Below are 24,702 nucleotides of genomic sequence, written 5' to 3'. Positions count from 1 at the left end.
AGGCCTCATTAAAGAAAAAAAAAAAGCTAGCTGAAGCTAGCCTGCATACAGCATGCTTGCAACATCCAAAATCTTATTGCCACCTCCGATAAAAGCTTGCAAGAATGAACAGAAAACACGAGATGACATCTCGCAGCCAGATAAAACAGCAGCAGATCTCGCATTACGTTGTTTATCAAGAGTTTAATACCCTACGGCTTGAGTTTGCCAACATAACAGCATAAACAACAAACGTAACAGCCAAAGCACTGTGGTATTAAATTCCACAGCAATATTTTGTGAGACCACGCTTCCGCGTTTGAAAGCGTACCACTGCCAAGGCCACAAGTATGCTCTTGGCCAGTACACGCCAAGACATCAACAAAGAAAAAAGAAAAAAAGAAAAAGGCAAAGCTTGCATATCAGGTGTACAAGCTTTTCCGATAATTAATAATCAAATGTTGAAAAACGAGGTCAACAGGCAAGCTAAGTCGATCTAGAAAAAGTTATACGCTGTGAAGACTAACCTGAATCAATGTCATTCATGCTTCTATTTCAGGCTCATATATAACGGCTGGCCTTCCCAGATTCACAACACAGTTTTTAAATGCTACTTTTGCACGAAAACCAACAGCGATACCTTGGCAAGGATCATATGGTTGCTCATTCCACCTGATACCACATATTAAACGTTTAAACTTTCACCCGATTCACGTGATTGGCTGTTGCCATTGGCCGCTGTTGCATTGCTTGCATGTCGAAGCCGGGTCGAGGCGCAAGTGTAGTGTCGAAGTTCGAAGAGTTCGAAGTACAATACCAAAAGATGGTAGGAACGAAGGACAAAGAGTTTTTTCAGGCACGCTCTCTCTAAAAAGTGGTGTAAAAATTTAAAATGACTTTTGAATAAAAATAAGGTGCTAAATATGTTTTAATAAGGACCAGCATTAGCGGCATTAGGGCTTTAGCTTTGCGCTAGCAGGCAACGGTGTGCTTGGGTACTCGTTCGAGCGTTTCACCTAAGTAGATTTGCAAGGTGCATGTGTTGGTGTTTCATTTGCAGTATTCAACATTAGAAGATTAGAATACTTGTGAACCTGACGACTGCACTTGCTGTCACATGACGCGACACTTTTAAGTGACGGATGACCACGAAGTAGTAAGTGCAATCATAGAAAGAAATGGCAAGTTTGGACGATAACAGCCTTTATGATACTGACAGTGAGGATTTCGGTCGCCGAAGGAAAAGGAAGCATCAGTATGATACTGACAGTGAGGACTACGGTCGCCGAAAAGAGAGGAAACGTCGGAAAAGAAAAAAACAATCTGACCATACCGTTGCATCTAATTATGAAGGAGTTGCTTTCACTGACAAAATGGATGCTGCTGTTGAGGAATGCTCTATAAAGGAGCGTGTCTCATTTGGTCTTGAACATGCTTTTTCATCAAACTCTGGGAACGAGTCGAGAAGAACCGGAAGGAACAAAGAAAAACGGGGGGATGTTATTGTGGACAACGCTAGTCATGTGGGATCGGCAAAGCTGGCTGAAGAGTGCTCAAACCTGAACAGTCGTAACCAGGTTTGCGATACCCGAGAAGCTCATCATAGCCACCAAGTACTCCGCAGAGACAAGAACGGGAAAAAGTTTAGAGATTCTGGTACCCCGGTTAACGATGGTGCTGTTAAAAGACACAAAGACAAGAAGCTGAAGAAAATTTCTGAAAACAGTGTCAGCGGGAATGAGGATGTATGTCCTGTCACACAGTGTGAGCAAGCCGAAACAGATGAGAAGGAAAATCATACTAATGCAGAATTGGAAGAATGCAACAAAAATGACATTTTTGTGGAAAGAAAAAAGAAATGTGATGCTGAGCACACCGGTTGCAGAGATGAAACAAGCCTATTGTTTTCCGATGAAAACCTCAACAATACCCCTGGAAGGGCACGTAAGAAGAGCAAGTACAAAGCCATAACTGAAATCCTTGCTCAAGCTGACAGTGGAACAGCAGTGCCAGGTTTGCATGAAAACTGTGCAGACAAGCATAGTACATTCAGCAAGAAAAGTGACAGGATGCCTTCTAAGACTGGTGGTGATATAAGTGGTACGTTGTGGACACCGCGCAAAAAGAAGAGGTATGGGGTTGCCAGAGAGAATTTTCAAGAAGGCACAAATTGTTTGACAGATCAGCAAAGGGGCGGTTGTGAAAACAATGAAACATGCAGAAGTGTAGGCGATGGTCAGTGCGACTGCTGTACTAAAGCTTTGCACAAAAAGAAAACTCGCAAACTAAAACCTGCTATGGAATGTGCTGATCAGGTAGGTGACTATGACTTATCAGGTTCCACAGAAGAACTAAGTGATAATGCACCTTTGATTGATGATGTAGGGGAAAGCACACAGCTGAACTGTGAGCATGAAAAGCAAAGCGAGATGGGTTTGGGAACGTCACTTCTTAAAGATCTTGGAGAATTGCCGCTCAGGTCTAAAGGGGGTGGCAACACCACTAAAGAAGACTCTAGCATGGTTGCTTTCAAGAAAAAGCGAAAACTGGCCAGGCTTTCAACATCTGGCAGTGAGTTTTTCTTCTCCACTGATGATTTGCAACCGGATGCTGATTCATCAGAGACTGCTTCAAAGACTTCAGAAAGGGATGAGGGGGCTGCACCTGAAGACTGTGATAATGTGTCAAGTGCAGACCTTAGTTCTGCAAACAAAGAACCGAAACTTCATGAACATGATACACCAGGGACAAGTTATGAACGGCCATCATCAGCAGGTATGAGGTTCTATTTGTTACATCTGTTACACTTGCATGTGTGTTAAAGTATGAGAGAAATGTGTCCCATCTTGTCAGTAAGTTGAGGAGAGTGTTCATGAATTTGGAGACTTTAGAGAGATTTAGCCTACCTGAGACGCACTAACTTAGACATATACTGGTTTACTGGATGCCTGCTGTGCATGCATAGGAGTGATGTGGTAAACCAGTATATATGTGTGCTAGTGTGTCTCCGGAATGCTAAATCACTCTGTTACTATTATGTTCAGGTGCACTTGGTGCACTGATGTGCTCATTGCCTGTGCTGTCTCCCCATTATTCATGGCACCATTGTCCCGATGTCCTCCAACTCAAAACTTGCAGTGTATGGCATGATTGACAACTCAGTGCAGCATTGCTAGAGAAATCTTTCAGAAAATACATTTACTGCACGTTTATTCTGTCGTGAGAAGCAACAAAACATTTTGATCAGCTTTGTGCTGTGCTCTGACTAAAAAATTTTTTTTTCTCCTGTTCACATAACATTTCATTTAAAAGAGGCATACTGATGAAGAAATAAACATGTCAGATATTTTATGATGCAGACGAATGCCTGAATTGACATGGAGAAAACCCCTGCCGCAGTGGCTCAGTGGTTAAGACGCTCAACTGCTGAGCCCAAGAATGTGGGTTTGATCCTGGCCGCGGTGGTTGTGTTTTTAAGACGCCTGCAAAGAACCCCAGGTGGTCAAACTTATCCAGAGCGCTCTGCTATGGCACCCATCATAATCCGAGCCAGTTGCAAATTTCAAAATTTAAATTTCATTTTATTTCATCCTGGCATAAACATAAAGGCAGAGGAGCGGCAGAAAAAGCTGTGAGGCACAGCGTGACGAAGCCGCAACCCCCTTTCGCTTGGCAGAGGCCGGACATGGGCATTCTCACGAGGGTGAACCCTCATCCTAGTGAGTATCCTCCCTCACTCACCCCTCCTCTGAGGGGTGAGTGAGGGAGGATCAGCGCTGCAAAGTTCATGAGGGTGAGGGTGAGGGAGGGCCTAGGCAGTGAGATGAGGGTGAGGGAGGGAAAGATACAGAGTTTGAGAAGTGAGGGCAAATGTTCCTCAAAAAGTGTAGTTTCTGTATAAGAAAATGTACGCGGCAAAACTAAAGGCACGGGTGACCACACAGTTTCTCCCTCACTGGGCCTGAGTTGTATAGAAAACAGATATAATGGAACAGGGCACAGGCGCTACAGCTACACTTCGGAGGGAAAGGACAAACACTAGAAACAACGAAGAAGCAGGAACGAAATCCACCAAATTGCTCCGGCGCTCATTATGAAGAAAAGTCTAAAAACGACCTTAGCTCCAGGGAGTCACCGAGAGCGATGTCTCTGTTTCCAGCCTCATGAAACACGATGGGACCGGTGAAGTAATCAGGACTGACATTTCTTACTGCTAACGTTTCTTTGCCATTCAGGGAAACACAGGCCCAGAAAAAAAAAGTGCGTCCAAAAGAGAGGGGACTCCCAGAAGAAACGTTAAACATAAAAGACCGAAGTGAGATGATTTTATCTGCTGCGATCCTGTCACACGTTTTTTTCTTCTTTCTTTTCCCGTCCGGAGTAGCTTGCATGAGGTCGATGCATCAGGTGTTCCTTAACTGTCTGGGCAGCAAGGCATTACATACAGAGCTTTCATAAGCTGTGTAAATCTCAATTCGCAACAAAACCAACAGAAAATAAACAAACAGCAGTGAATTTGTGCTTATAAAAGCCCCAATAAAATAAACTGCACTTCAACATCTGATGTAATCTTTGTCATGTGTTTGCAAAACAAGCAGAATTTTCTTATTTCTTCTAGCATTTATCATTTTGTTGTGAATTAGCAAAACCAGTCATATCATGCATTAAATATGTGCGACAAGTAATTACAGCTCATTCTCTTTTTTTTCGTAATTTCTATACCATTAGGTTTTACTTTTTCTATCTTCTTAAGACAATTTTCTTCAGAGGCGTTCTAATATTGTTGGGGAAGTAATAGCGTGTGAGCAGTGAACACAGTTTAGTGAAAGAGTTCTCATTTGCAGTTGTTTCATTTTCAGTATGCAAAGTCCAATGTGTTTGCATTTTGTGTCAACCTATTGAAGTCCTGTACCGGAGTAAGGTTCTTTAATATTCTTTATTCGATTTATAGCATCCGTTCTGTAGTCAGAATAAGTTTTATGCATCGTAATGCCCGAAAATCGTAATGCCGTATATTATGACAGACTCATGCATGCGGGGGTATGACAGTGCTCAATCAAGTTCTACAAATCTTTGCCGAATGCACTTTCATGCATGGACAGGTCATGTAATGTGCAGGCAAGATAACCGGTGGTCCCTAAGGGTGACAGACTAGATTCCAACGGAAGTCAAGTGTAGCAAGGGACGGCAGAAAGTTATGTTTGTGAATAAGATTGGGAAATTTGCGGGGATCGAATGGATGTAGCTGGCACAGGACCGGTTGAATTGGAGGATTATGGGTGAGGCCTTTGCCCTGCAGTGGATGTAGTGAGGCTGGTGGTGATGATGAGAGGCGAAGGGTACTTGGCTAATGTAACAAAAGAGTGCGGCTTTTGTCCTTCTCATCCTGCTAGTGTACCTCATCGGTATTAACTGGCAGGGGTAAGATGGTCACGCCAAGGGTACAGTTCCTGCCATTTGTTGCACCTTCGGGCTGTGATGTCATACTAGCTGCTGCGTGCATTCCACACCTGTTGCTCCTGACAGTTGTGATGTTATGCCTGCTGCCGCACATACTCGGGACAAAGTTCTGTGAAGTTTCTCCGTGAAAGATACTGCTTTTGCATAAAACAGTGTACTGAAATGTGTAGGTATGGCAGAGACATATTAATAATCAGCTAATGCAAACTATATCCAAGCAAATGGAAACTTCTACACTGATATAAAAGGGTATAAGGTGCCTTAACCTTAAGACACCTTGACCTTGATCAGGGTGAGTGCACCATTGCATTCATTTCTCTTTGCCCTGTGTCTTTGACATTAGATGTTTACTTGCAAGTGCTGTTTTTTTTTTTTTTTTTCTTGTGTTTCTGATCATCAGAATGCTATGCATTATGAAGGAATGTCAACTGGCCTAATCCTACTGAACTCCTTACGAGTACAAAAATTTCTTGCATAGCTCCAAACAATATCTCGTGAGTAGCTTTTTTGGCAGCTGGGAATGTATTACATCATGAAGAGGTAGTCAAGATAAGCTGAACTCTTGCATAGTACTATTACACTAAGTAAATAATTTGTGCAATAATTTTGGGGAACAAGTAGTTGTACAGTGGTGAGTAGCCTTGTCTAGAGCGCGCCGACGGTGCTCTGCGGAGCAAGTCATCGACGTCTAACGTTAGGCTCTAGGTTTGAGTTATGCGCCCCGTGCCCTTGCGTGGCAAATCAGAGGAATGTCTGTTCATCGCTTCCTTGTCCAACCCCCGCCTTGCGAGTACCTTTCATGCCGCTAGGGCCACGCTGCCTTTATTTGTGAGGTAGAGTCACTCGATTGTTTTCAGATTGCTGTGAAGGCCCCATCGCGGCCATTAAGCTTCCAACTGCTCTAGGCACACCTCGGGCACGGCTGTATGTACATGAAATGCAGGTGACATTTTGAATGCAGCACAGACGTTTGCACGATCTTAAAGAGCTACTTTTGAAACAGTAGAATTTGTGAACTGTGAAAGGTAAGCTTGTATGGAAGGCTGAGCGGCGGTTTGCGTGCAGATCTTTGCAGTCCTCCCAATGAGCTCTATCTATTAAATCCAAATGCTATTCTGTTGTTATTTTGATGGTATTGTAATCAGTTGCACCTTCTTGCCTTCCTAGATTATAACCATAAAAGAGCACATCGAGTGATTCCCAATGGTGATGCAGCTGCCGACAAGCTGTATGTTGCCGCTCATGTGGCACACTGATGCAAACTCACTCGTGCTTCCTAGTGAAGCATCTTTTTGGACGCGGCCAAGAGGATGCACCCAAAGAATGCGCGGCTGGCATTCACCGTCTTCGACGGCCAACGGTGAATGCTGGCCGTGCATTCTTTTGTCTTCCATGAGATTATTGCTTTCCGGTGTACCAAAAACATGGAACTTGGTTGCTGCGTGCCAACCTTTTATTTTTTACTTTGTGACTTTTTTCTTCATGTTGCTGTGAATTAGTTCCGTGTTACATGTGCAGCAACAGACTCAAAGCAGTTCTGCTTTACTGAGGAAATCAGAGCATTGACTGTTCCGTCGTCTAGAACTGGCTGAAATCTTATCAGCCTTTCTACAATTAGCCTTCAAACTGGGAGTATCAGCGCACTCACTTCATAGATGAATTTGAAATGTGAAATGAAAAGCTGAAAGGTATATTTTTAAGGTTCAGCATGATAGGTCTTGATACAAGAGAAGTGATTAGAACATTAATGCATACAATCAGGCACTGTGGTGCTTCAGCAGCACAATTAAGTAAATGTGAATAGCCAGCTTCTGTGACAAGAGCAGGCGTAACAGCTTTTTCTTCTTATGTGTCCACTTGAGCAGCAGAGAAGGAAACTAGCTAGAACATATGAGAGCTCATATTTATTTGATTTCAATGTAGGATCCTAAATTATTGATTTGTATCGAAATGTTAGGCACAGACACTACACAAAATGATAAGGCCATAAATTGCATGTTCGCCTCCTGTCTGCATCTGCCATTTCTTCAGTGATAATGAATTTAGGAAGTAGAGCAAACTAGACAAACTAAGCACTTTTAAAGGTCAATGTAGCAGAGGCACATTCCTGCTTCCTTGGGAACGAGACTAATAATCCTATATTTATTGTCTTCTGGGCTCAGATCTCTCATTGATCTTTTTATATCCTATGCAGTCGATTGCAAATTAGAGCTAGAGAAGAAGTAATTGAAACTCTACTCAAAACAATGCAAGCTATAAGGCACAGGTTACATCAGCATCATTTGGCTCATTTTTAACTTAACATAGAATTTGTGTGCAGGGGTAACTCTTTCTATAGCCATATTTTTAAAGGGAAGATAGATGGACAGGCTTGTCATTACAGTAAAATTTGCTTAATTTCGGTTTCTAGGTTTGGCTCATTCTAAAAAACACTCAGTTGTTTTTATGCTTTTTTTTTTTTTACCTCCAGAATCGAGCCAAGGATCTACTGAGCGTGCTTCTCGGTTTCGTCGAAGGTCAGAATCTCCTTCAGACCCTGAATTTTTGGTTTGTATACAGTCTATATGTACTATAAATTTTAAGGCTGTTAGATTGCTTTGCACATTATATTAGTGTCTGCTTGCTACTTTGGTCATCTGATGAGAAGAGAGGAGTCGCTGGAGAAAGATTTGATGTTGGGAAAGGTTGAGGGTCGCCGGAGAAGGGGTAGGCAGCGAACGCGATGGTTAGATGGCATTCTCGAGGCATTGCAGATGAAGCTATGTGATGTTAAGAAGATAGTGAGAGACCGGAAAGCGTGGCGTGACATGGTCCATAGGGTCACGAAGAGTCGGACACGACTGAACGCCTGAACTGAACTGAACTGTTGTAAGGGCTGCATGAAGTTAATGCTTTTATGAAAAGTTAGTGGTCCTTCAAGATTATGTGTAATTTACATAAGCTGGGATTCGAAGCTAACAGTTTTTTTGCCTCTGGATTGAAATTCTCAGTGTGTACAAAAATGAGGTATAATTTGCATAAACTGGGATTCAAAGCTAACAGATTTTTTACCTCTAGATTGAAATTCTCAATGTGTAGAAAAATCAGGTATAATTTGCATAAACGGGAATTCAAAGTTAACAGATCTCTTGACTCTGGATTAAAATTCGCAATGTGTAGAAAAATGAAGTGTGGGAAACTTCAACTTACTGTGCTAGGAATGTAAGAATGTAGGTACCTGTCGCTACCTGAATGTAGGCAGCAATGTAGGTACCTGTGAAATTTTTGTGAAATTATGTTTAAAATATTTTCAGTGGCACCTCTTGTGCTCATAATAATTGTTCACATTATTTCCAATAAAGCACAGAAAAGTTGGCTGGCTCAGACTGCTGGTAATTATTGAATATGACTGAATTCTCATGAATGACCAACAGGTCATAGGCGAATAATCCCAAGAAGAAATTGTCATTATTGTAGGGAAATTGAAGTATCCAAAGCAGTTATGCTTCTTTTGGCATGAGGATAAGTTTGCTAAACAGGAAACATCGTACCTAATAGATACTTGAAGGGTTTTAGTGGCACATTCATGTTGTACTCACTTGTGGGTTATTTGGCTGTCTCTTACCAGTGTGCTTCCAAAATAAGCTGTTGGAATTTCAAAATTTCACCCGGTATGAGATCCCCGGAGAGTGGGTCTCGTAAGAATAAAAAAATTTAAAATGACAAATTCACAAAAGTAGCCATCTGTGTTCTTATGGCTTGATTTTGTTTATCTATACTGTATTGAATGTTGTAAACCTAAATGTCTTAAATGGTATGCAGGAATCCAGAAGTACTGCAGTGCAAACACAGATGAGAGGAAAGACATGAGAGGGGCGCCAACTTTCATGACTTTATTTGCGGTTCAGGCCTGCAAATACAGTAAAATCTCGTCATATTTTGAAGTCATTGAGGCTGCAAAAAATACTCGAATTAACCGAGTGCAACAAAAAATTGCGACCCATGCAAAGAATTTCGTTGCCACAATGTGCTGCATAAGCTGTAGTAAACTAAGCGTGACCCCCTCTCCTACCATACCCTCCTTCTCACTGTTCCTCCTTATGTTTCTACCTTTTCGTCTTCAGGGGCGGAAGCACTGCTTCATTTGCTCCATTCTGCTCCAAACTGATTTTTCTGTTGCATCCTGCTCCAAAGCGCAATATTGCTTCAAAACTGCTCCAGCCCATCTGCCTCAGTGTTTTGCCATCAAATTTAGCAGCACGCTGGATTTTTTCATGCAGTGAGCCATTGCACTGCCTACAAAATGCGATCCAGTTTTATGATTCAGCCATGGTATTATTTTATTTATTATTCTTCAAATGCCTCTAGGTAGAGCTTTACATGAGGGCTCGGCATCTTCAGTGAAGGATAATGTGTTCAATGGCAGTCTTGAAATTGGCAGCATTGGAGTGGTGTACGGCTTCTTCAGGTAGATCATTCCAGTCCTTCACTGTTTGTACGAAGAATGAAGATGCGATGATGTACGCACATGCAGAGGGTACACCGGTTTGAAATGGTTTGTACGGGAAGAATGGCGATGTGCAGGAGATATGATAGTGTTGTCAATCGGAAAATGATAGAAACTCAGCCCGGTAAGTTTTCTTCTAGTTTCAAGTTTAGGAAGATCCGCATCAAGTTTGAGGGACGTGACACCGGTATAATATGAATAGTTGTTGCTCCATGGTTCTGGAGAGATTCATGGGTTTTAGAAAGGGAATGATGTGACACTGGTATAATATGAATACAGTCGAACCCGAATATATCGAACTCCAAGGGGATCGCGAAATAGTTCAATATGTCGATAATTTGATGTACAGAAATCGGCTTGGGACGGCACTTACGATGCGAAAAAACGATACCATATTTGCCGCGTAATCAACTCACTCGCATAATGAACCCACCCTCCACTTTTGCACTCGAGAATTTTGAAAAAAAAAAAAAAAGCGTTAAGGCCAGCTCGCTCACATGCAAGCGATTAAGTGATCTCAGTAACTAGCGGCAGCGACAGAGCAAAAACTTTCCAACTTGTTAGAACTGCGTCCCTCTGCCTTTCGATTCGCTTAGTTCTCTTGCAGGCACAAGTCAGCCCAATAAAGAGTTCATTTGAGTGCAACTCTAGTCGCCTCATTTGTCGCCTACGGCATTGTCACCACTACGTGACATTATATTTTCATTTGCGCTCCCTAATGAAGGGATTGCTTATGTGTGACTTCTGAAAAAACTGCCATTTGCAGAAGGCGTGACACTTTGCATAGGAGCAACCTACAATTGCGTTGCAAAGCTGTGTAAGTCAGCTTTCCTGCATATCATGAACCTCTTTTTTATGGCCAGTGGAGCTAGTGGTGGGGGCAGAAGTTTGGTGCAGAACTGAAGACTTCTATTTCAAGCCTTAGGTCATGCACAGTTTTGGCGAACAGCATTCCTTTGCGATTGCAAAACATGGAGGGTGAATAGTATCTATGAAGCAATAGCTTGGCGGGGCTGCTTTTAATTCTTTAATTGCAGCAGCAACACAAGGCAGAGACATTCAGGAAATGGACGTGGTGCTATTGTAACAATAGGCTCCTCCAGCACTGCATCCGGTTTCAGCCCTCAAAACAAGTTTGACCGCCATGTCAAAGTCGTTTTCGCGGCACAGAGAAACTGACTTTCAGAGTTCTGCAAAAACTCCACACTTGCGCTACACGTGCACAAGAATTGCAGTAAATGCTTAATGCCTTAAGTTTTTGTTAATCACATTATCTTAGGGAGGTCTTGAAGGCAGTCAGAATATTTAAGTGGTAACTTATACAGCTCTTTAGGTCGAAAAGCTGTCGACGTAGTAGTAGTAAGCATTGTGTGTTGGAAACAATTGGGGGCTGCGTAAAAAAAAATTGTATCATGGTAATTTGTGATTCTAGTGATTGATGATTGATTGGTAGGTGATGACGAGTTAATGAAATAATTGTAATTAAGAATAATTGGTGAATTAAAGAAATGAAAAAATTGAAAAAGGGGGTTAAAAGGTGCCAAAATGATCGGAATAAAGAACATATGCTTGATGGTGCTAATTAAGAAATTTTGGTGTAATTGATGAATTCATTAATTGAAACAATTGAAAGAAATTAAAAATTGGAGAAAAGGTGGATCAAAGGCATTAGAACACTCAGAATGAAAAGCCAATGATTGGTAATGCTATATAAAAACATTTTAAGTGTGTTATTAACAGATTAATTGAAATAATTGAAGAATTGGAGAAAGGGAGTTCAAAGGTGTTAAAATGCTCAGAATGGAAAGGCAATGTTTGATGATGCTAAGTATTGGTGAATAAAGAATTTTCAAAGAAAAAAATTGAAAGTTAAACTTTAAAAAAGCGGAAAGAAAATCATATATATATATATATATATATATTGTAAAGAAGTTCCGATTAAGCGGACAGCGCCGAGAAAGAGGAAGCGCTTTTGCGGACTCGCTGTCTACAAGTTAAGTCACCACCGGTTCGGTCTTGCTCGCTACCAGCGCCTGGATCCCCACTTAACACTTGGTGGAGGTCACGGGATTTATCTTTCATTTCCTTGCCCTGGAGCTCCGCAGCCGTCGAATTACGACCTCAATGACTGACTCCAGCACCAACACCACCGGCCCCGCTCTCTCGGCCCCTTCTGTTCCATGCTCCGGGGTTTTTCGACAGCGGGACCCGCCGGTCTTCAGCGGTACTGACGATCAGGGCGTGGAGAACTAGCTTTCGTCGTATGAACGTGTAAGCGCCCACAATAAGTGGGATGACGTCTTGAAGCTTAACAACGTTATCTTCTACCTAACACAAGTAGCAAAGTTGTAGTTCGCCAATCACGAGGCTGACATTCAAACTTGGGCCTCGTTCAAATTTCGCTTTGCAGATGCCTTCAGTCGCCCTGCGGTCCGCAAGCTTCACGCCGAACGCCGTTTGAGCGAGCGGATGCAGCAGACAGGAGAAACTATCGCTAGCTTCATCGAAGACGTTTTAGATTTGTGCCATCGTGTAAATAAATTCCACTAGCTTTGTTCTTAGCAAGGCTGGCTAAGGCCCATTCAACTTCACTCTTCAGGATGCCCGGCTCGAGATCAGTAATCACAACCGTCTTATGTTGGGTTTGCACATTCGGGTCCTTCTTGTACAGTTCTTCTATGTATTCCTGCCACCTCTTCTTGAGGACAACAGCCAATTAAGGAACACAAGAGCTCTGTATAAGACAATCAAAGATATCAAAGGAAGCTTCTGTGCTAAGCTGGGCGTGATAAAGGACAAACGAGGCAAGGACCTCACTGAAGCCTCAGAGATAAACAGTGAAGGCATCCTGAACAGTGAAGTTGAATGGGCCTTAGCCAGCCTTGCTAAGAACAAAGCTAGTGGAATTGATGGCATTCCAGCTGAGTTGCTTCAAAACCTCAACCATGACGCTGTTAACATTCTGCATACATTATGTCAGAAGATTTGGACAACCCTGCAGTGGCCACAGGATTGGAGGAGGTCAGTTTACACCCCCATTCCAAAGAAAGGCAGTGCCAAAGATTGTTCCAACTACCGCACGATCGCGCTTATTTCGCATGCTAGCAAGGTGATGTTGAAAATCCTCCAGGTAGGCTGCAGCAGTATGCGGACCGGGAGCTTCCGGACGTGCAAGCTGGGTTTCGCAAGGGCAGAGGAACTAGAGACCAAATTGCCAACCTTCGCTGGATCATGGAAAAAGCAAGAGAGTTCCAGAAACCCATCTACTTCTGCTTTATTGATTATGCGAAAGCGTTTGACTGCGTAGATCACAGCAGATTTTGGCAAGCTCTACAAGAGATGGGAGTTCCAATTCACCTCATCTGTCTCCTCAGGAACCTGTATGAAGGACAAGAGGCCACAGTCAGAACTGGGCATGGTCTTACTGATCGGTTTCCGATTGAGAAAGGCGTGAGGCAAGGCTGCATACTGTCGCCCTGCCTATTTAACCTATATGCAGAGTGCATCATGAGGAAGGCTGGTCTGGGCGAGTCTTCAGCTGGAGTGAAGATTGCTGGAAAACGTATCAACAACCTTAGATATGCGGATGATACCATTTTAATGGCAGAAAGTGAAGTGGAGCTCAAGAGACTTCTGATGCGCGTACAAGAAGAGAGTGAGAAGTTTGGGCTTAAACTGAACATTAAAAAGACAAAGATCGTGGCATCTTGCCTTATCATGTCGTGGAGCATCAATGGACAAGAAGTGGAAGCTGTGACAGATTTTCTCTTCTTGGGCTCCAAGATTACCTCGGAAGGAGACTGCAGCCATGAAATTAGGAGATGCCTGCTTCTGGGAAAGAGGGCAATGGTTAGCCTTGACCGCCTAGTAAAGAGCAGAGACATTAGTCTGCTAACCAAGATCCGTATAACTCGTGCTATGGTCTTTCCAGTTGTGATGTATGGATGCGAGAGTTGGACTGTGAAAAAGGCTGACCACCGAAGAATTGACGTGTTTGAATTGTGGTGCTGGCAAAGACTCTTGAGAGTTCCTTGGACTGCCAGAAGATCAAATAAGTCGATATTGTTGACCATAAACCCTGACTGCTCATTGGAGGGTCAAATTCTAAAGTTGAAGCTCAGCTACTTTGGTCATCTGATGAGAAGAGAGGAGTCGCTGGAGAAAGATTTGATGTTGGGAAAGGTTGAGGGTCGCCGGAGAAGGGGTAGGCAGCGAACGCGATGGTTAGATGGCATCCTCGAGGCACTGCAGATGAAGTTATGTGATGTTAGGAAGATAGTGAGAGACCGGAAAGGGTGGCGTGACATGGTCCATAGGGTCACGAAGAGTCGGACACGTCTGAACGACTGAACTGAACTGAACTTGTTACGAAAAGTTGTTCTGTTGATTCTGGGGTTTCTTTGCGCACCGCCACTGCTCAGCACATCGAACCGCTCGGTACCTGCACAGCTCGAGTCACCATCAGGACGTTCTCTACATCATCAGTTTTATTGTTCTCTGTGACTGCTGGGGCAATATTTTAGGGTTGCACTTCTTGTGTTGCAGTCGCACCGTAATTCATTGCGCTCGTGCCAAAGTAGAGCTTTCTCCACCGTGCACCGCACCGACCGTCGCTAACGTTCTTGGGGAAGCCAAATGCCACATTGCGGATGCTACTGATATCCCGCCTATAAACTGTGCCTCTCTTCATGACTGTACAGTGCTCTTCACCCCATCTTCCCTTTTCGTCTCGTGACGCTGTCTTCCCCTACCCTGCGCCATCCTTAGTGTAGGAAGTGGCCGCACCGAACTAGCCATTAGTAATAATGATTCGTTCTATCCACTCACGTTGCAGCGTGGCGAGTGCGTTGGCCATGCCGAGCCTATTCGATCAGAAAATTTTGTGACCGTCCCGCCACTTCTCTCCACCTTTGCCGACACAATCTCCGACAGCGTCGGTGCCCTTAGCCCACCTCGTTCCTCGTCTCCTTCATCACCTCTGACTGCCTTCCACAAATCCATCGACAATGCTCTCGCTCTAGATCAACGCGCCAAGCTCCTCGATGTTAATTAACACCTGCAGAACACTGAAATGTGCATATTCCGTTGACTATGTTATTTGTATAGCAATCATAACAAAAATAAATCGCTATGATCGCTCCCTGATGTGCTCGTTCCCTGAAACCAAGCCGACACGGGGGGGTGCGACATGGCCAGAAATGCCCGACAGCGAAAGGGGTAAGAAAGCTCCAGTGGTTCACTGGTTGATTACATCTCGCTGAAGGAAACTTATTGGTTGTCCACTGGCGGGCAACAATGTACAGGCAGAGTGTCTATCAATCGGTAAAACCGAGAATTATCAGGGAAATTTCATGCACCGGGAAAAATAAGGGAAATGTTATTGAAATCATCAAAAATTTCGCCAAGTCAGGAAAAATAGTGCAATATATTCTGCAGTGCATTTTCATTTTAAACTGGCGCACAGCATGTTATTCATGCAGTTTTTTGTGCTGAGCGCGCGCCCCATCGCGGATGCACCGCGAGGCGAGGCGCAATTGATGCCAGCGCATGGCTCATCTGCCACAATAAAAGAGCCAGTACGCACATGAGTTGGGTACACAATAAAATATGTGGAAGCGCTGCGTGAGAGTTGTAAGAGTCAAAAAGCAGGAATAATCGCGCCAGCAGCGGCCAGCGCGAAAGTGATCGGCGAGCTGAGGTCCCTTGTGACACTCCAGCGGTTGATCGCTCACGTCTTCACGATTTTGCCACAGTTTCCACGCTTCGTGTGCGTGATAAAATTGCTGAACACTTTCATGTCCACAATCACGAGCTCGATACCGGCATCGCATTTTGCACTAATGCTGAGGTGAAACTCTCGTTGGATCACGGACTTTCCCGACAGAACATACTTTCGCCGTATAGTAGTTCGTGCTGGCGGCGTCACCTCAGTGTACTAGGATGTAATTCGCGCTGTAAATGGAATGCGCGGTGTTGTCATCGGGCAGCGTGGTTGATGTTCCCTGCACATCTAACAAGTCTGGCACCGGCTGTAACTTGGGTTACGACGGGGACGCTTGTGGCCGGCGACATCCTCTGGTTTTTGTTTCACGCCCGTTTCTTACGGCTTTCAAATGCTCGGTGCGTGCACGGTTACGGTCTACTGTTTTCTGGCACCTCGATCGCAAGGAAAAACACTGCACAAAGCTGTGCATCAAGAAGCAGGAGCATGTACGGAGACGCGGCCACGGCGGCGAACGCAGGACAGCAAGAAAAAAAAAAATGACGTGCCGATCACGGCAGCCAATAGGAGACGTTGAACGGCGCGCTTTTCAAGCGTGCCGCATGAGACCTAATCAGAGGCCATGAAACGGCCTTCGGAAAACCAGCGCGCGCAGCCTGTCTGCTTGAGCGAAGCTATTTTGGGTACAAAGAAAACAGTTTTAAACTAAGCCCAAGATTGCAGCGATCGACTGGCTGCAACGCCTGCGGCGTGCACGGGAGTTTCAAACAAAATTTCTCTTTTCGGGGGGCATTTCGTGGCTGCCGTGACATTTTGAAAGCCGTATCGCATTTCCTGACCGAATTCAGCGTTAATAATTTGAGTGCAGGTGCTCGAAAGGATAAACATTCCGAAAATGTGTTTTTCTCGAAATCAGTTTTCTTCCAATTTTTCGCTACTGCAAGTCTTCAACTAATTTTATTTTCCAGCTGATTGCTCATTTATCAACAATCTGAAAGTTTGCAACTTAGATGCAGTTTACTTTAATGGCCGTGACCTTGGGTGCTTCGAATCGAGGCACCCTATATACTCCCGAATTCTGACCAATCAAAACCGCCGTTTTTTTATACATGGGACGTATAGGAGATTTCGCAACTGTTAGTATCAAAGAGTTCTGCTGAGGCTGGCATTCAGTGCACTTTTAATTTTCAGTGAACTTGCTATGTTCTTGCCCATCATTAACACTAATAACAGCCTTTTACATTTGTAAATTGGAGAATGTGATTAATAGCTTTTTATTGGGAATTATTCGTCTATGCTCATTATCACCAGCAGCTGCATTTTTGAGCCTCTTCACTTGTCAGGGAATTTGACCTGAAATAATTATAGAAAACCTGGAAAAGTCAGGGATTTTGAAAATAGTGGTTTGCTAGACACTGAAACGTATCAGGGCTTCGAAAATTACTGCTGCCACAGTAAACATATTACTATGTTTTGTAGTGAAAGTTTCACTACAATACCCTTGAGCATTCCGCGAGTGGCTGAAGGGCATCCCGTTGCCTAGAAACCGATTTCGCTAACTCGGGCATCTTCTTTCACATGGGAGTGTGCCGTTAGAATCAGCCTGCCATGTCATTAGAACTCGCGTTACTCCTACGCCACGCAGGCACGTTCATCTGACTTAATTAAAGCAGTGTTTTATATGTGGGCTGGTAGCCTACGCTATCGTGTCATATCCTTAAAGGCGGAGCTTAAATGTAAACTATAATTTTGTAGCCAAAGGTACACTACGCTACTCGAGCATTTCGCCACTGCCTGAACGACTGCCCTGTTGCCTAGACCGGTTTTCACGCTTTCGCCACAGGTGCGCCGCGTTTTCTGCTGCCAGCTGCTCTCGCTAGAGAGGAGGAGGAAGAGGGTAGCGCCATCTCAACAGATGCGCACTGCCGCGGTGAGCTGACCAAGTGGAGCAGGAAAGCGTCTGCTGGCATAGCATGCTCACCGCATAAAAATAGATTTTGCTTAAAACGTTGGTTATGTTCGATGCAACGCTCGGTCGCCCGCAGTCAAAGCTTTCGCTCCACATTCAGTTCGACAGTGTTGAACCCCTCTAATTTTTATAATGCACATGGAAATAGCAAGCTTGAAAATTGGCTGTTGAAGCTGTTCATTCGGCTGGTAATTGCAACTGCCATGGTGATAGACCGAGGACACAGTGCAAATATGCGTGTCTAATCTACAATGTGCTCTGTGAAGCATGGTCCATCATCATAGTGCCTGTGATGCCGCATGCAGGCCATCTGTGCATCGTGTGGTTATACAGTGCTGATTTGATTGCTAGACTTAGTGCTGCTGTGTGTTGCTTAGTTTTAAACTGCAGTTATGACATAGATAGATGGCAATGATTTTGAAAACAATGGTTTTAATAATTAGTGCACAAATTGCTTCACCTCGCCTCGGTGGTGCTGTGGTTAAGATGCTCGACTACTGTGCCGAAGTACCTGGATTCGATCCCGATAGAGGCGAAACAGAGTGGCGTCTGTATGCTGTGCGATGTCGGTGCACATTAAAGAACACCAGGTGGTCAAAATATCCGGAGTCCTCCACTACGGCATCTCTCATAGCCCGAGTCGCTTTGATATGTTAAATCCTACGAACAAACCAAACAACTTGCTTTAGTGGATAACGAATAGGTTTATTTGTGTAGTGGTGAATGTCTATAAAAAGGCCACAGATGTTTGTGTTGTGAAGTGTGCCATTCTTTTCATGTGCTGGTAACGGTGAAGTGAGCCATTTGTCTTATGTTTCTCTTTTAAGGCCTATATGAATGGACAGCGTCGTTTTCCAACCATTCATTTCAAGACGAAGCCATCCCTGGATGCTACTTTGCATTACGAGAAAGTTACAGGTATTTGCCTATTTTATTATTGACATGTAACTTAATGCAATGAATCGTCAGATTTATTGGTGTTGTTTCCCTCCCTGCAATGTCCCTCAAGTGATGGTTAACAGTACCAGTCAGTAATATTTACTTATTTTAGAGACTTTAAATTCTTAAGGTACTAGGACTATAGTCTCTGAGTAACTTGAACTTCAAGTGAACAAAAATTTGATGGCTGGACCAAATTGTCGGTAATTTTAAACAATATAATGCAACACATTTTTCAGTGTACTATTTCTGATGTACTGGGGATTCTTGAGAGGGATTTTAACAAAAAATTGTAGATGATATATTTTTTTAAAACTGAAATCAGTTTCCCCTTTTTGAGGTTTTCAAATTTTGGGTGATGTTGATGCATTGTGGAGAACACACTTAGTGATGTGGAGCTCCAAACTTTCTGTGGAATTAAGAACTTAACCGGCATAATAAAGAAAAGAAGTTATAAGGTTGAAAATTAAAATTTTTGTAGTGCACTGCTCCTGAAGCAAAGTTTGCGTTTCTTTTACTAAATCAACTACAATATCAAAACATGTTTCTAATAACTTTCATAAAAGGGAATGTGCGGATTTATTGAGTAAAAAATAATAGATGACAAAATCTTAGTCCGGAAGCATCAGGTCTCCAAACTTGCAATTTTTGAAATACCAAAAACGGCATTTTCTATCTCCGGTAATATATGATTTTTCTCCAAAAAAAGCTATGCTGTATCTTGCAAAACTAAGGTTCATTCCTTTGTGTCGAGACATTTACCCACCAAATATAAAAATTTAATTCAAAACAAGAAATGGTCACGGGACCGCAATTATCGTTCTTGTCTGAACATACCGATGTATATATATATATATATATATATATATATATATATATATTGAGGGCGGTGCTTTTAATTGTTTATGTGGCATACACTACTGATATAATAAGAAAGTATTTTTTATTAACAATAATTCTGTCTTCTGTTAATTATCTTTCAGGGCTTACCATTGATACTGGAAAGTACACACCTGAGGAAGACTCTATTCTCCTGAAAAATATTCATGAAATTTCAAAGGTAGGCATTTCCTTAAGTACCATACTATGTTCTTAATGGTGGTGAAAACATTTTCATAACTTTTGAGGGGATGAAACAGAGCTCTCATTTTAGATGGGCCGCTCTCATAATGACTCCAGTAGAATGTAGTTCACAGTTCTTGATACAGCTGTACTTGGTGCGTAATGTGCATTAGATCATATTCCCCTTTTTTTTTTTCTTTTTTTTTGTGTGTGAGTGATACAATTCTTAAGTATTAGGGCATGCTTAACTTTGTTCTTAAGCCCCACTGCAGTGACTCAGTGGCTACTGCGCTCGACTGCCGTACCCAAGGACGCTGTATCGAACCTTGGCCGCAGCGGCCGCTTTTCGTTGGAGGTGAAAAGTAAGGCATCCGTGCTCTGTACCGTATCAGTGCACGCTGAAAAATGCTAGATGGTCGAAATTTCCGAGCCCTCCACTACGGCGTCACTCATGGCCTGAGTTGCTTTGAGACGTTAAACCTGCTAAATCAAATCAAACCAAACCAAACCAAACATTGTTTTTAATGTAAGAGCATTACTTTATGTATTCTTGAATTTTGTCAGTGTGTGTGTGAAGCCTTTTAAGCAGCTATGTTACTTTGACATTATAGCTAAGCTTAACAGGCAAAAATTTTGCTGTGCATAACTAATGCTTAGTTAAGACTAGCCATGACTAAGTAGGATTACTTACAAATTAATATACTGCCAGTTATACCACAAATAATGATTTCCCATGGTTACTTTTGCCTAATTTGAAATATTGAGGCTAAATAAGACTAATCAAGATTAGAACCTAGGTAAGACTATACAGGACTAATTAAGCATAATTGTGCAATTGCATCATTGTGACTAGTGAGGTAATTGTAATAGATAGATGTCATTACTCCAGTCTGACTTTTTTTGAAGCAGATTTTAATTCCAAGCAGAACAGATGAAAAACAAGACTGCTAAAGGAGTTCCGTGATAGTGCTTCTGCATATACATCCGTGATTAGCCAGAATAGTCCATATGTTGTTTTTGATCAGCTTCTCTAGACACTTCACGACACTGGCATATGTTTTCTTATGACAGTGCCTTTGATTCTCATCACTTTTGGTTATGTTCCTTGGAAGTACTTTCATAAGCGAAAGTAGGAGACTCCTATCGCTACGCGCCTAGCCATTCCTCGAACTGCATGCCAGCGCCATCTGGCAAAGCAATCCTGGTTTCAGTGTCAATGCAGTGGCATGTTGAGCTCTTCGTCAGGTGGTGCTGTACAGTCAAACCCACATAACAATATATCGGATATAACAATGAACTAGTGTGGCTCCGTCAGCTTTTTGATGTTTTCTATGCTCAAATTAACTGATTATAGCAATGCTGTCTAGCAAATTATCGGTTACAGCAATTAAATCTGGTCACCAAAAAGCAACCATAAGAGAAAGAAAAACTTTGAAATGCTGCAACCACACCAGCCAAACCACACACGTAATGCGTATGCTTTCCTTTCCATTGTCACAGTTTCCTCAGTCCTGCAAGCCCATTGTATGTCGCATTGAGAATTTCTTCTGGAAAGCGGGCTTCATTTAAAATGCCAGTAACACAAAGGTTCACAAAGCTCCCAAGCATGTAATGATAGCGGTCGCCTGTCAAGACGAATTGTTGAATTGTTGCACTTTGACTATGCATTGGGATGATGATCAGGTGGCTGTGAGAAAGACCGCTTTCAAATGGCAGATAAAAAACACCGTTCCACTTGAATGCAAACTGTTCTAGCAGTTTTTAACTGTAATACGATTTTGTTATCCACAGTTGCGGTTTCCTGGTATCCATATTAATGCAACAAAAACTCATTGGTCCCTTTCAGCTGTGTACATTTCCACCTTATCCATTATCTGAACTGCGAGTTTTCGTATTACTGTGGCAAAAATGCATTGCAGAAATTTTGCCCCTTAAAAATGCTGTCAGTAGTTTAAGCGCATGCTATATTGTTACGACGGGGGTAAGACGTCGAAGCGCTGAACAGCAAGACGATAGGGCAGGGAGCTCAACTGGTCAACGGCACTGCGTCCGGCACGAGAGTCTTTTTTCAACGTCTTTCTCCTTCACTTGTGTTGTAAGCTTCATCTTCTTCTGTACTGTTACAATATTAACAAAGCACGACAATTTTGGGAGGGGCAGGTAGAACACCTGTCTTGCATGCAAGAGGACCAGGCTTTGAATTCCGATGCCGCGCAATTCTCCACTGGATTAAAAAAAAAAAAAAAATCTTCATCTTGATGGAATTGCATAAACTGGTTTGGGGTGCAGCCTGATTCCGGTGAACACCTCCAGAAATGCACTCCCTCACCAGAACAAGATTTGGCCACCCTGGTGCAGTAATTGGCCACAACCTCCTATGATTACTCTAACAAACTGCCGGCCCTCAGTCCCCAGTGGCTGTGGAGCAACTGACCATGGCAGCAGTCAGACCGATGACTCAGCCGAGGGTGCTAAGAATTTCTGGCTCTGGGCTCTGAACAGGCCAGCATTCGAAATTGGCCCTGGCAACATGTAATGCTAGAACTGTAGCTAGTGAGGCTAGTTTAGCAGTGGCTGGTAAAGGAACTAGAGAGCATGAAATGGGATATCATAGGGCTTAGTGAGGTTAGGAGGTCATAGGAGACATATAAATGGCAGGTATGTATTGCATTATTGAGGTTTAACTGATAAATGAGAACTAAGAGTAGGGTTCCTTATAAATAAGCATATCGCGGTTTACCGGATAAACAAGAACCAGGAGTAAGCTTCCTTGAACATAGATGAGTTTTTAAGCATTAAAGAGAGGGTGGCATGAATTGTAATTAAGCTTAACAAGTGGCATAAGCTGAAGACAGTACAGGCCTATGCGCCTACATGTAGTCATGATGACCAGGCAGTCGAAAGCCTCTGTGACGATGTAGAATCTGCAGTGGGTAAATAAAAACACACTATACTGTTCTGATAGGTGATTTCAGTGCCAAAGTAGGTAAAAAACAAGCTGGACACTAGGCAGTGGGTAACTATGGCATTTGGTCAAAGTAGTGTTCCTGTATATGCTCCCGCAGGGAGCAGAGTTGCGCGAAGATCCGACATTATGTTCCAAGCTCTACGGGAAAGCCGCTCCTTGCGTCTACAGGGGTGCTCCGCGGGAAAGCCACTCCTTGGGCGTACAGGGGCTGTGATCACGGCGGGGCAGACGATGTAAAGCAGTTCGGTTTTTTTTATTGGCATGTACATCGCGGTCTATTTACAGGCATCCTTTTTCCTCGCGCTGTATAAAGGCGCAGGCATCGATGCCAAGTGCATCGTGCATTTTCTGAAAAACATAACTTCGAAAACTCATCTGATTCGCATAACATGCTGGCACAGCATGATCTGTCAGAGATGGCGAAACGGCTGCAGTAGCTCGTAGTTGTCACATTAATGATGTAAAAATACAAGTAATGACTATACTACGCAAGTTTTGCGTGGAAACATTTTGCATCCCTCGGCAGAAAGAACATTACAATGCACGATTCTGTAGGTATCGTCTGAAATATTAGACGAAGCTTACAACGAAACCCCGCTGCACGCAATGCAAAGCCAGGCAGTCTAAAGCTATGCAATTGACAGACAGGCGAATTGAACCAATAGCACAGGTCGCAGACTTGCTCGCGCTCCATTATCTTGCAGTATACGGTCGAACCCTGATATATCGAACTCGAAGGGGATCGCGAAATAGTTCGATATATCGATAATTCGATATACAGAAATCGGCTTGTGACGGCACAGCAAAGAAAACGATACCGTATTTGTCGCGTAATCAACCCACTCGCATAATGAACCCACCCTCCATTTTTGCACCCGAGAATTTGAAAAAAAAAATGCATTAAGGCCAGCTCGCTCACATGCAAGGGACTGAGCGATCTCAGCGACGAGCAGCAGTGACAGAGTGAAAATTTTCAAACTAGTTGGAACTGCGTCCCTTTCGCCTCTGGAGCCAACGCGGCAGCTCAAAACAAGGTTTCTGTTTCGCCGCGGCGGCAGAAATCACGAGCATTTTCGCTTGCATGTCGACGGCGCGCATCAGTCCGTTTCGGTCGTCTCTTCCACAGCTCATTGCAGTGTGCCAAGATGCTGCGCAGCGATAATGTCAGGGCGCGTTTATCTTTTGATAGCTCCTGCGGTGGCGGGGAGCGAACTTGGCAGACTGCCCGTGATGACTTGATTGCACAAGCCTGGTTCGATTTATCACGCCGCGCTTGGGGCGGGCGTCATGATCGCAGCAGCTGGCCGCGTGCTTTCGCTGATTCATACATGCAAGGATAAACGATAAAAAAAAAAAATACCCTGCTGCTTCTTAACGTCCGCAGCCGCCATATCTTACGCTACGCCGCGCGTACGGCACAAAGATAAGAAAGGATGACTCTCTCTCTCTCAAAAAAAAAACAGAGGGAGCTGCCGCTTCTTAACATCCGCAGGCGCCATAGCCACGTCAGCCGCCGTGCCGCTGCACGCAGAGGGTTCGCAGCACACGCTGGAGAAAGCGTCCGACATCTCTCTGAAAACGGGCTGAGCTGGCTTGGCGCATGCGTTGCGCATGCTGAAGGAGAGAGATAGCTCGGCAAAAGAATGGGCACACCCACGCACATGGCTTGCAAATGTCATGTGCTGGCGCGCGGGAAACGATAACTGCAGATGCGCGCGCCTTTGGGGAATGAGCACGGCGCTGCCCAGACCAGCCGTCGCCGAACTGTCCCCTCTCATTCCTTCCGCGCGTGGCTTGAAAACGTCACGCGGCAAACGGCCAAGGGTGATGCGATCGTCTTTGGGGAAGGCACACTTTCCAGTGCGTGGTGCGGAGTTCGATATATTGAACGACCGGTGAAATTGAGTTCGATATATGACGCGGCTTTCCTATACTTTTACATGGGATTTTCAAGGGGATATTTCGTGAGTTCCATATAACCAAAATTCGATATATCCGGGTTCGATATAACCGGGTTCGACTGTATTACCTATAGCACCATATATGACTTGCATTCGTCCACTGAAAATTTTCCATGCTGCGATCATTCAAACTGCCCTTATCCAGTCGCGTGCTTT

The 24,702-nt window shown here is 43.6% G+C and overlaps 2 protein-coding genes across 6 annotated transcripts in view; one reads left to right on the top strand and one right to left on the bottom strand.

Annotated features, from left to right (window-relative positions):
- The window catches only part of LOC146204601 (uncharacterized), a 36,808-nt gene extending 36,050 nt beyond the window's left edge, over positions 1-758 (bottom strand). The window contains exon 1 of one of the 2 annotated variants that reach the window (XM_084589288.1): positions 507-758. The gene's annotated coding sequence lies outside the window, so the exon portion shown is untranslated. The remainder of the gene's footprint in view (positions 1-506) is intronic. The other variant, XM_084589289.1, reaches the window with a different exon arrangement.
- Positions 759-944: 186 nt separating this feature from the next.
- LOC146204598 (uncharacterized) overlaps positions 945-24,702 on the top strand; it is a 118,874-nt gene continuing 95,116 nt past the window's right edge. For all 4 annotated transcript variants that reach the window (XM_084589292.1, XM_084589291.1, XM_084589290.1 and 1 more), the window contains exons 1-4: positions 945-2,754; positions 7,910-7,986; positions 18,444-18,534; positions 19,539-19,615. In XM_084589292.1, coding sequence (XP_084445418.1) covers positions 1,158-2,754; positions 7,910-7,986; positions 18,444-18,534; positions 19,539-19,615 — 1,842 coding nt within the window. In that variant the 5' untranslated portion in view covers positions 945-1,157. The remainder of the gene's footprint in view (positions 2,755-7,909; positions 7,987-18,443; positions 18,535-19,538; positions 19,616-24,702) is intronic.

This window comes from Amblyomma maculatum, chromosome 1 (assembly GCF_055883805.1).
Source record: "Amblyomma maculatum isolate TAMU_Amacu chromosome 1, ASM5588380v1, whole genome shotgun sequence".
Lineage (NCBI taxonomy): Eukaryota > Metazoa > Arthropoda > Arachnida > Ixodida > Ixodidae > Amblyomma > Amblyomma maculatum.
Note: the sequence above shows the minus strand (reverse complement) of the source record. Positions and strands in the feature narration are given on the sequence as shown.